The sequence below is a fragment of the Xenopus laevis genome, chromosome 8L, assembly GCF_017654675.1.
Source record: "Xenopus laevis strain J_2021 chromosome 8L, Xenopus_laevis_v10.1, whole genome shotgun sequence".
In the NCBI taxonomy this organism is placed as follows: Eukaryota; Metazoa; Chordata; class Amphibia; order Anura; family Pipidae; genus Xenopus; species Xenopus laevis.
This window is the reverse complement of record NC_054385.1, coordinates 115,211,443-115,224,325: the sequence shown is the minus strand read 5'-3', so window position 1 is coordinate 115,224,325 and position 12,883 is coordinate 115,211,443. Positions and strand designations below refer to the sequence as shown.

The 12,883-nt window shown below is 40.8% G+C and overlaps 1 protein-coding gene across 1 annotated transcript in view; it reads right to left on the bottom strand.

The window, feature by feature from the left end:
• The window catches only part of LOC108699031, a 204,830-nt gene that overhangs the window by 149,061 nt on the left and 42,886 nt on the right, over positions 1-12,883 (bottom strand). The window contains exons 7-8 of the mRNA XM_041573941.1: positions 1,749-2,057; positions 988-1,302 (exon numbers count right to left, since the gene is read on the bottom strand). Coding sequence (XP_041429875.1) covers positions 988-1,302; positions 1,749-2,057 — 624 coding nt within the window. The remainder of the gene's footprint in view (positions 1-987; positions 1,303-1,748; positions 2,058-12,883) is intronic.

Here is a 12,883-nt window from a genome sequence, read left to right as displayed (position 1 = left end):
GGCATCCCTGCCTTGTTCATTGGTTATGTCAAAGGCATTCGACAGGGCACCCGGGATTCTCACTTTAGCAGACGGCTTAGTGTACAGAAGCAGTATTGCCTTTAGAAAATTGCCCTGCAGTCTGATTTTTTCTAGGATCTTTTCCATGTAAGTCCAGTTCACTCTGTCAAATGCCTTCTCCGCATCTAGCGATAAGGCCAAGAAAGAAGATGACTCTTTTTCAGAAATATGGATTAAATTTAGTAATTTCCTAGTATTGTCTGGGGCTTGCCTACCGAGTATAAATCCAAGTTGGTCATTTTTTATTAAATTTGGGAGCACCGGGCTAATCTTAATGCAAGAATTTTGGCATATATTTTAATGTCAGTATTTAAGAGTACAATTGGTCTTTAGTTGGTGCAGTTGTCTGGGAATTTTCCCGACTTTGGGATGGTGACTATATGTGCTGCAAGGGATTCCGGGCTTATGGTGTCAGACTCCACCCAGTAGTTGAAAGTTTAGTAAGCTTGGGCACTAATATATGAGCGAACACTTTATAATAGTCATTGGGATACCCATCAGGACCAGGAGACTTGCCGCTCAATAGTTTTTTTGAAGACCAGCAAGCAACCTTAAGAATTGTATTTATTAACAATGGAGACAAATATCACTGTGATATTGCCCATGGCAAAATCACAGATCTGATTGGTTTCTATGGGCAACACCACCAAAATAATAAACTCCCCTAACTGCCTGTGCGCTTCCAGCATTCAGTTAACCTTATAGCTGCTGACTTCCATTTGAGCCAAAAAATTCCAAATGTCTTGGAAACTGCTAAAATATAAAAATTAATGTAATGTGTAAAAGTCACAACTTTATGGTTAATTGGTAAAATTGTCATCGTGTGGCATTTTCACTAATAATTATGTGTGCGCACTTTTTTAACCATATTGTAAACTCTTCATGCGTTCTGAAATATTAAAGGGTATACTTAAGAGAACAACTTACCAGTACATATAACAGCTGCTGTATCAGTATGTGGGCAATGACTGTTCCCCAGGGCAGTGTAAGGACACTCAGCTAGGTGGGACTCAGTTCCCTTGCAGTGAAATTTATCAGTCCATATAAGATTATTTGTCCCAAATATGTTCTCATGTGGAATTGAGACTGCAGTGCCGCAGTTGAGTTGCCGACACAAGACATTAGCAGCGTGTAAATCCCAGTGTGAGTTGCACAGAGACCTCCATTGTCCTACACGCTCCAGCTCCACTCTCCCTGAGCAACTCTCACTGCCATTCACTATCCTGTGGTCTTTGTATGTACCTGCAAAATACAATTCTTCAGCATTTATATGTCTGCAATATAAGGCACATATTAAGATTAATATTTATAACTCCCTAACATGACTGCCCTCCTGAAAAAATAATTTCCCATCCAGTGGCAAAATGCCAACACATCTTTCCAGAGAAAAATATACTGTATATATATATATAATAATATATATATAATATACTATAACTACACAATATATACTAAAAATATATACTAAAAAGTTCTAAAAATACAAGTGTCCATAATGTTACTACTCTGATTCAGACATCAAAACTGCAGCTTTCCACAACTCACATGCTTTTAACAACTCAAACATGTTTTATTCCCCAACCTTTCTTCATGTTTTTAACTAAAAGCAACTAAAATGGTCATTCAGTGATGGACGTCTTACTGGTCTGTTATAAATTATATACCAGCCATTATTAAAATATACTCACAATGTATGGATGGAGGATTTGGGTTACTGCAGTTTTTCTCAGAACTGTCAGTCCAGAGACAGTTTCTTATATTGGTCTCATTTCCAACACACTTGATTTCCCCAGTCCAGATTTCCTCTCTCCACTTGAGGGAATTTGGCATCACTGGTGGTGTTACTGCAATCCCACAATCCATTTGCCTGCAGATAACATTGGCCACTCTCAGCTCATCATCCAACTCACACACTGAGGCCAAATTGATTCCATGTTCCACCTCTAGATACCCTGAGCAAGTGCTGTGTCCTTCTACCCATTTGAATTCTGTATGATCTGTTGTATCAATAAAAGGTTATGAAAATACAACTTATAGAATAGATGTAATGATTTACGACACTGTGTTCATACAGATATTCATAGGTTGAGGGTGATTTTTTTGTTTGGGTAGGCTAAGTCTAATGTTACATCAACAGTTTCTTCACCTGTGATTTTCCACTGGCAGAGAAACAACTGGATCAATCCCATATTCCCAAGTATTGGCAAAAGTTGTAATTCACCTGTCTGAGCACACAGGGAGGATTTCTGTCTAAAAATGCACTACAATCTGTCCCATAGTTACATAGTTAAATCGGGTTGAAAAAAGACCATCAAGTCCATCAAGTCCAACCCCTCCAAATGAAAACCCAGCATCCATACACACACCCCTCCCTACTTTCACACAAATTCTATATACCCATACCTGTAATAACTATATAGAGTTTAGTATCACAATAGCCTTTGATATTATGTCTGTCCAAAAAATCATCCAAGCCATTCTTAAAGGCATTAACTGAATCAGCATCACAACATCACCCGGCAGTGCATTCCACAACCTCACTGTCCTGACTTCAAATGAAAGTTCTTTTCTTCTAGTCTAAAGGGGAGGCCTCTGGTACGATGATCCACTTTATGAGTAAAAAGGTCCCCTGCTATTTGCCTATAATGTCCTCTAATGTACTTGTAAAGTCTAATCATGTCCCCTCGCAAGCGCCTTTGTTCTAGAGAAAACAACCCCAAATATGACAGTCTACCCTCATAATTTGTCTTTCACACCTCTAACCAGTTTAGTTGAACTTAGTCTCTGCACTCTCTCCAGCTCATTTATATCCCTCTTAAGGACTGGAGTCCAAAACTGCACTGCATACTCCAGATGAGGCCTTACCAGGGACCTATAAAGAGGCAGAATTATGTTTTCATCCCTTGAGTTAATGCCTTTTTTTATGCAAGACAGAACTTTATTTGCTTTAGTAGCCACAGAATGACACTGCCCAAACTTGTTATCTACAAAAACCCCAAGATCCTTCTCGTTTGCACGTCTGAAATTTAGTGTTTTAGTTACTCCCTTATAGAATTGCTTCTGCAACAGAATCTCAAAGGAGACCATGTTATGATCACTATTCCCTAAATGCTCACCCACACAAATGTTAGAGATGAGTTCAGTATTATTAGTTATTACAAGGTCCAAAAGAGAGCTATTCCTAGTACGTTCTTGAACGAGCTGGAATAAAAAGTTGTCATTCAGCATATTTATAAGCCTAATAGCTTTTTCTGTTTTGGCAACCCCATTACCCCAGTCAATGTCTGGATAATTGAAGTCACCCATGGCAACAACTTGACCCAGCTGTGAAGCCGCCTGTATCTGCAAGAGTAGCTGGACTTCATACTCGACACTTATACGAGGTGGTTTATAGCATATACCAATGATAATTCTCATTGTAACCTTTTGCCCAGTCAAAATCTCCACCCAGAGGGATTCTACACCCTCACCAGTGCCAGCTATTGTTATTTCTTTAGCGCATGGCTTTAATTCGGGCTTTACATACAAACACACTCCTCCACCCTTTTTAATCCCTCTGTCCCTCCTAAAAAGGGTGTAACCATTTAAATTCACAATTCAGTCACATGTTTCATCCCACCAGGTCTCAGTGATACCAATTATATCATAATTTTTAGAGCATGCAATTAATTCTAGGTCTCACATTTTATCTGACAAACTCCGTGCATTTGCCAGCATACAGCGGAGGTTACTACTTTTACTTTTGAAATTTGCATTACTTAGTGGAGAATTATATGTTAAGTTAGTATTATTCTGTTTTCCTTGTAACAGAGGGACCTGCTTAGCTGGTAAACTGTATGCCCCCCTCACTCCTCCCCCATGACCCCTTACTAACCCCACTGCGCTGTCTACACTAGCTTCCCCATAATTCTTTATCTCACCCGCCCCCCCTTGCCTAGTTTAAACACTCCTCCAACCTCTTAGCCATTCTTTCCCCTAGCACCGCGGACCCCCTTCCATTGAGGTGCAAACCATCACGACTGTATAGGTTGTACCCCAAGGAAAAATCAGCCCAGTGCTCTAGGAACCCAAACCCTTCCTTCCTGCACTAAGACTTGAGCCACTTATTTAGCTCCCTAAACTCCCGCTGTTTTCCTAAACTTGCATGTGGCACAGGCAGAATTTCAGAAAAGATGACATTGGAAGACCTTTCCCTGATCTTAGAGCCTAGATCCCTGAAATTACTCTTTTTTTCATCTATCATTAGTACCGATATGCACTAAGACAGTTGGGTCGTGCCCAGCCCCACTCAATAATTTGTCTATCCGATCCACCACATGCCGAACCCTGGCACCAGGTAGACAGCAAACTGTTCGGTTGTAGCAATCCGGACGACAGATTACCCTATCCACTTTCCTAATAATTTAGTTATGTTTAGCCCTGTCTCTGCTCTCCTCCCCACCACTACTAGAGAAACTGGTCTCCCGGCTGTTAGAGAGATCAGCCCCATCTAAAATTGCCAATCCAGAGTTCACACTCCCATCATCTTCACACAATCTGGCAAATTTGTTGCGATGTATAAGCTCTGGATCAGCCTCCATTTTCCTTTTGCCCATCTTAGATTTTCTAACTGTCACCCAGCTAGCTGCCTCATAATCCTGCTGCTGTTCTGTCCCCCCCCCCAAACTATCTTTCAAGATTTTCAATCAACCGCAGTGTTGCAATTTGTTGCTCTAGTGCTCTAACTCGAGCCTCCAAAGTGGCAATTTGCTCACAACCACCATATTTATTAGTATATTAATTAATAAGTGATATGTTAATTGTAATATATGGGAGATCTTATAAATAGAAAGTATAATGTATTTATATAGTGAATAAAGTACCCCCTCTTGTAAAATATAAGGATATTATAAGTTACCGAGGAGTTTCATGACCATATAAAAACACGAGGCCGAAGGCCGAGTGTTTTTATACAGGTCATGGAACTCCGAGGTAACTTATAATATCCTCATATTTTACAACTGGGGGTACTTTATTAATTATAATACACAAATTTTAGTGAGTCATGTGACAGAAATTACATCACTACTCACCGTTTATAACTGATGACATCACTACTCACCGTTTATAAGGATATAATTTACAAGATATTCACGGCTTTTGTGTATTATATATATATATATATATATATATATATATATCTCCATACAAACCGCACACATAGGACTTGTAAGTGAAAAAAAGTGAAAAATTTATTCCGACGTTTCGGTTCACATACAGGAACCTTCCTCAGGTGGGGTACACAGTGCATAGCAAACAATACTGAATTTAAACACAAAAATGGCGCCAAACAATCAACCTGTGACATCATCAAAAGCGTCAGTGAGTCATATGTAATATATGGGAGATCTTATAAATAGAAAGTATAATGTATTTATATAGTGAATAAAGTACCCCCTCTTGTAAAATATAAGGATATTATAAGTTACCGAGGAGTTTCATGACCATATAAAAACACGAGGCCGAAGGCCGAGTGTTTTTATACAGGTCATGGAACTCCGAGGTAACTTATAATATCCTCATATTTTACAACTGGGGGTACTTTATTAATTATAATACACAAATTTTAGTGAGTCATGTGACAGAAATTACATCACTACTCACCGTTTATAACTGATGACATCACTACTCACCGTTTATAAGGATATAATTTACAAGATATTCACGGCTTTTGTGTATTATATATATATATATATATATATATATATATATATATATATATATATATATATATATATATATATATATATATATATATATTGTGGGGGTTCACTCGCTGGTAGGCTGCAAAAGAGACGACTTCACACACCAGGAACGGTTTAAGGGCTTCCTGCCCGCGTTTATTTTCCAGCGGCTGCAGAAGTTTCCCCTCGCAGGGGGAAAGTAACCAAAAAACAGCAGTTTAACAGAAATATCCAGCCTCCTGGCTAACACAAAATAAATGCTTTGCTTTCTCTCCTGAAGCTGAGCAATACCAGCAGTTTGTCTCACACACATTCAGCACTGCTGCTCAGCATCAGGTATACTAAATAGGCCTAGGGCTTCTTGAAAACCTGGCCTACGGATTTGGGAATCCGCCCCACCCTACTCTTGCGGGTTCCCAGTAAGACCTGTCCCGGATCAACAATTACAAAAACCTTGCAGAGAGACTTAGGGGCACATTTACAAAGCTCGAGTGAAGGATTCGAATAAAAAAAACTTCGAATTTCGAAGTGTTTTTTTGGCTACTTCGACCATCGAATGGGCTAGTTCGACCTTCGACTACGACTCGAATCGAACTAAAAATCGTTCGACTATTCGATCGTTCGATAATCGAAGTACTGTCTCTTTAAGAAAAACTTCGACCCCCTAGTTCGGCAGCTAAAAGCTACCGAACTCAATGTTAGCCTATGGGGAAGGTCCCCATAGGCCTGCCTATGTTTTTTGGATCGAAGGATATTCGTTCGATCGAACGATTAAAATCCTTCGAATCGTTCGATTCGAAGGATTTAATTGTTCGATCGAACGAATAATCGTTCGATCGTTCGATCGAAGTATTAGCGCTAAATCGTTCGACTTCGATATTCGAAGTCGAACGATTTTACTTCGATGGTCGAATATCGAGGGTTAATTAACCCTCGATATTCGACCCTTAGTAAATGTGCCCCATAGTGTTTCTCTGCTAAGAGCACTACTGGTCTCACCTCAGTAACAATATCTGAGAATCCGTGGCCCAACATACATTCCATCAATCACTTTTCCCCAGGAAACTGGGGACCTTTTTGTCACCATACCACAATATATAGTGAATAAAGTACCCCCTTTTGTAAAATATAGGGATATAATAAGTTACAGAGGAGTTTCATGACCATATAAAAACACGAGGCCGAAGGCCGAGTGTTTTTATACAGGTCATGGAACTCCGAGGTAACTTCTAATATCCTCATATTTTACAATTGGGGGTACTTTATTTATTATAATACGCACATTTCAATGAGTCATGTGACAGAAATGACATCAGAACTCACCGTTTATAACTGATGACATCAGAACTCACCGTTTATAAGGATATAATTTACAGGATATTCATGGCTTTTGTGTATTATATAGTGAATAAAGTACCCCTCTTTAGGGATGTAGCGAACGTCGGAAAAAAAGTTCGCGAACATATTCGCGAACTTGCGCAAAAATGCGAGCGGTTCGCGAACGGTTCGCGAACCCCATAGACTTCAATGGGAAGGCGAACTTTAACATCTAGAAAAGACATTTCTGGCCAGAAAAATGATTTTAAAGTTGTTTAAAGGGTGCAACGACCTGGACAGTGGCATGCCAGAGGGGGATCAAGGGCAAAAATGTATCTGAAAAATCTGCCTGTGTGTGCTTGGAAGAGATAGTGTAGGGGGAGAGCTGTTAGTGATTTCAGGGACAGATGATAGTAAGTTTGCTGGCTAGTAATCTGCTTGATACTGCTCTGTATTGGAGGGACAGAAGTCTGCAGGGATTTGAGGGACATTTTAGCTTAGGTAGCTTTGCTGGCTAGTAATCTACTGTTCTCTTTAAACAACTGCCATACGTTGACCTTGTAGGCATTGTTTGCCCAGTTTTTTTGGACGCAGCCACTGAAGCACAGTTGCCAGAAAAAATATGCCATATAAATGCTGAAAATAGTAATTTTTCGCCATACGTTGACCTTGTAGACATTGTTTGCCCAGTTTTTTTGGTTGCAGCCACTGAAGCACAGTTGCCAGAAAAAATATGCCATATAAATGCTGAAAATAGTCATTTTTTGCCATACGTTGACCTTGTAGGCATTGTTTGCCCAGTTTTTTTGGTCGCAGCCACTGAAGCACAGTTGCCAGAAAAAATATGCCATATAAATGCTGAAAATAGTAATTTTTTGCCATATACGTTGAGTCAACGTATGGCAAAAAATGACTATTTTCAGCATTTATATGGCATATTTTTTCTGGCCTCTGTGCTTCAGTGGCTGCGGCCAAAAAAACTGGGCAAACAATGCCTACAAGGTCAACTTATACACTACTACAGCGATGGATACGGATTACGTAAAATATATTATGGCTGCTTGAAAAAAGTCACTCCGGTGTTTTTTCTGGAGACGGTAATATTATGGATATTTAGACAGAATGTGAACAAGGTCACACAGCTAGATGGCAGTTGGTTGAATAACACACTGGGCAAAAAATGCCTACAGGGCAAATAATGCCTAAAAGGTCAACTTATACACTACTACAGCGGTAGTAAAATAAAAAAAAGTAAAATAAAAAAAAATGAATATTAAAAAAAAAAAATTAAAGTTGGTGCTGCTGAACTACTAGGAGCAGCAGATTAGCACACCAGTCCCACTCCCCAACACTGCTAGACTAATAGCACTGGGCTCTTATAGTAGTAGTAGTAGTAGTAGTAGTAAAACAACAAAAAAATAAATAAAAGCAGTCCTTACAAGGACTACTGTTATTGCAGCAGTCAGCAGATGAGATCAGAAGCAGGACAGCTGCCCACTGCAGCTACATACAGAGCACTGCAGTAGAAGGTAGATTACTAGCCAGCAAAGCTACCTAAGCTTAAATGTCCCTCAAACCCCTGCAGACTTCTGTCCCTCCAATAACAGAGCAGTATCAAAACGATTACTAGCCAGCAAACTTTCAACTGTCCCTGAAATCACTAACAGGCAGCAGCTCTCTCCCTACACTATCTCTTCAGCACACACAGGCAGAGTGAAAAAACGCTGCAGGGCTTCGGTTTTTATAGGGAAGGGGAGTGGTCCAGGGGAGAGCTTCCTGATTGGCTGCCATGTACCTGCTGGTCTGGGGTGAGAGGGCAAAAAAAAGCGCCAACAATGGCGAACCCAAAATGGCGAACGTCGCGCGACGTTCGCCAACTTCCGGCGAGCGCGAACACCCGATGTTCGCGCGAACAAGTTCGCCGGCGAACAGTTCGCGACATCTCTACCCCTCTTGTAAAATATAAGGATATTATAAGTTACCGAGGAGTTTCATGACCATATAAAAACACGAGGCCGAAGGCCGAGTGTTTTTATACAGGTCATGGAACTCCGAGGTAACTTATAATATCCTCATATTTTTCAACTGGGGGTACTTTATTTATTATAATACACAAATTTTAGTGAGTCATGTGACAGAAATTACATCACTACTCACCGTTTATAACTGATGACATCACTACTCACCATTTATAAGGATATAATTTACAAGATATTCATGGCTTTTGTGTATTATATATGTATATATATTGGTCCCTTTGCAAGAACAGTAGCTGCCTTTTTACTGCAGTTTCAAAGTAACCCAATATAACAGTAGTTGAGGTTGAGAAAACACTTGCATTCAACCATCAACAAAAAATTTGTGTCTAAGTGAAAATAGCCAAACTGATCTGTTCGCTGATCCAGAGGAAGGTGAATTGAATTGATACAATAGTTGCTAATATTCCCCATATACTGCTGAGAAATGGTTTAACTAATTGTATCAACTAAATGAAGCAAATTGTAACATTTCAGATGTTCTTGGATTACTGAGTTGCCAGACTGAAATACAAGAGACAAACATTAGAAGTGAGATCTGGTTACAATGGTGATATAACAACTGCATTTTACCTTCACGGTTATTTCAGTTTCAGCTGACACCTACCTGAACAATGGAACTACCATTAACCAATGATGGTATTTATTTTTTGTACAATGTGAGTATGAAATAATCCCCACATACAAGACAAGCAGGTGGAGGAATAGCAGCCGATTTGTCTCTTGGCCCTGACCCCCAGAACAAACACCCACCCTGTGTAAAGCTCAGTATCACCTATTCCCTACTGCACTTGGCACACAGATCAGATCTAAAGATTTTCCAATCAGAAATCTCCTGAGATTTTCAGTGCAAAAGCTCATGATGACATCACTGGAGTTACCAGCTAAGGATTAATTTCTAAAGGCACTACTAACCAGTACCCTTGCCCCTCCCCAGACAAGCTCAAATAGACACACTGGTCAGTCAGAGGATTTTTTTTTGAATGTTTCTTTAAATATTTTAGGCAAACAGGTTTGGGGAGGCTTAGCCCACATACCCCCTTCCACTGTGGATAACAGAGCCCCCCAGTACATAATTAAACACCTTAGGGACCCCTAATAAGTATTTCCACATGCTAACCCTACTTTGTTCACCTCCCACAAACAGAGCAGAAAAGACAGAGTATGTCACACATAGATAAAGAACAGCAGCAGAGTATGGCAGAATGTGGCACATACAGGGAGCTTAGGGAAAGCAGAGTATGGCACACACATTGAGCACAGGGCAGACCAAGTATGACACACAGGGAGCATAGGGAAAGCAGAGTATGACACACACAGGGAGCATAGGGCCAGGGGCGGATTAATGCATAGGATAACCTAGGCTATAGCCTAGTGGCCCATTTGTGGTCAGGGGCCCATGGGTTTTTTATTGCAATTTTTTTTTTATTTTAAAAAAAAAAATTATCTGACCTGCTGGTCCGACGTCCACTAGTCTGAGTGACCTGCCAAGTCCCTCCCCCCTGCTTGCTGCCTGGGAGTCGGAGACAATTTAGGCAAGGCAGATCTTCTATGCACAGCATTGTCTGCATGCAATCTTTCTAGCCGGGCTGACTGTATCTGTCTTCGACTCTTCGCTGGAATTGGCGCTCACCAGTGACATCACTGGTGTGCACCGAAGGCAGACCCGGGAGAGTTGAGCGCGCGCTTGCACACACTTTGTGATCTTGCCAGTTGCCAAGTTACCTCCTTACAAGTCTAGCTATTAGCTTAACTAAGTCTTCTGATTTTGCCCAGTTGCCTGCACCTGCGATCTCCTGCCTGTTTCTCCCTCCCAGCTAGCTAGAAAGCAGGGGCTGGGGGGGCACCGGGCCAGCCAGCACGGTAGCACCCAGTCCAGCAGCAGTTCTTGCATGCAAGAACAGTCAGTCGGCAGAGATTTTTTTTTTTTAAATTAAAAACTTATGGCTCAACTTAAGGCTGAATCAGACAGCAGTTACAACTGGCCAGTGTCTATGCTGCTCCACTGGGATCATCAGCATTGGGGTCTCACTCCCAGCCAGGCAGCAGCTGTGTATCTGCTAATCTGCTATTTTTTAAATATATCAAGCCAGCTATTAAGTAGCATTCACAAGGACATTCACAGGGGTCGGCCAGCAACAGGGTACCATGCCCGGGCCCAGCTGCAGCTGTAGCCAGCCTGTGCCTGAAACAGTCAGAGAAAAATTGCAGCTTGCAGACAGTGAAATAATGTTTGTAACCTGCAGATAGTGAAATAATTTCTGCAGACAGAAATTTCAATGTTGATAAATGTAAAGTCATGCACCTGGGATGTAAAAATATACAAGCCACTTATACCCTTAATGGGACTGCACTAGGCAAATCCATTATGGAAAAGGACCTTGGAGTCCTTGTAGATGATAAACTTGGCTGTAGCAAGCAATGCCAGTCAGCAGCATCAAGGGCAAATAAGGTCTTGAGCTGTATTAAAAGGGGCATAGAGTCACGGGAGGAGGGGGTCATTCTTCCACTGTATAGAGCACTTGTAAGGCCCCATCTAGAATATGCCATACAGTTTTGGTCTCCATCACTTAAACAGGATGGGTGAATTTTTTCGCCTTGTTTCCCCGAAAAAATGACGCCCATAGACTTGTATGGTGTTGTGCGTCAAAATAAAAAGACGCGCGTCAAAATAATTTCGCGCACGACAAAATGTTTTTGACGCCCATAGATTTTAATGGATGTCGGCGACATTTCGCCGGCAGTGAATTTTTGGCGAAACAAAGGGGTCAAATTCGCCCATCCCTAGACATTATTGTATTAGAGAGGGTATACAGAAGGGCAACTAAGCTGGTAAAAGGTATTGAAAATCTTAGCTATGAGGAAAGACTGGCCAAATTGGGGATGTTCACGCTGGAGAAGAGGCGCTTAAGGGGTGATATGATGACTATGTATAAATATATAAGGGGATCATATAATAATCTCTCTAATGCTTTATTTACCAGTAGGTCTTTCCAGCTGACACAAGATCACCCATTCTTATTAGAAGAAAAGAGGTTCCAGCTAAATATTCGGAAGGGTTTTTTACAGTGAGAGCTGTGAAGATGTGGAATTGTCTCCCTGAATCAGTGGTACAGGCTGATACATTAGATAGCTTTAAGAAGGGGTTGGATGGTGTTTAGAAAGTGAGGGAATACAGGGTTATGGGAGATGAGTCAAGTTGATCCAGGGACTAGTTTGATTGCCATTTTCCTCTGTATCAACTGGCAGTTAGGCAGATTTAAAAAAAAAAAAAAGGGTTGAACCTGATGGGCATGTGTCTTTTTTCAACCTTACTTACTATGTTACTTTGTTACTATGTGACAGTGAAATAATTTTTGCAGCCTGCAGACAGTGAAATAATTTCTGTTATTTTTGTTTCGCCGCATAAATACGCTAGTGTCATGTGCCATTGCCTAAGCCTAAAACCGCTAGCATATTAACATGGCAGACGGCTTTTTTTAAAAAAGACACGCCAAAATGAGGTCCAGCCCTAGAAGGGGGCCCTGTGGAAAGTGTAGCCTAGGGGCCTCACATGTCCTTAATCCACCACTGCATAGGGTTGTTCACTGTTAAACTAACTCTATAGAGAGTGATAGTGAGACAATTTGCAATTTGTTTTCATTTATTTTTTTGTGTTTTTTGAGTTTGAGCTATCCAGTTTGTAATTACAGCAATCCAGTTGCTAGGGTCGAAATTACCTTAGCAACCATGCATTGATGGAGAGGC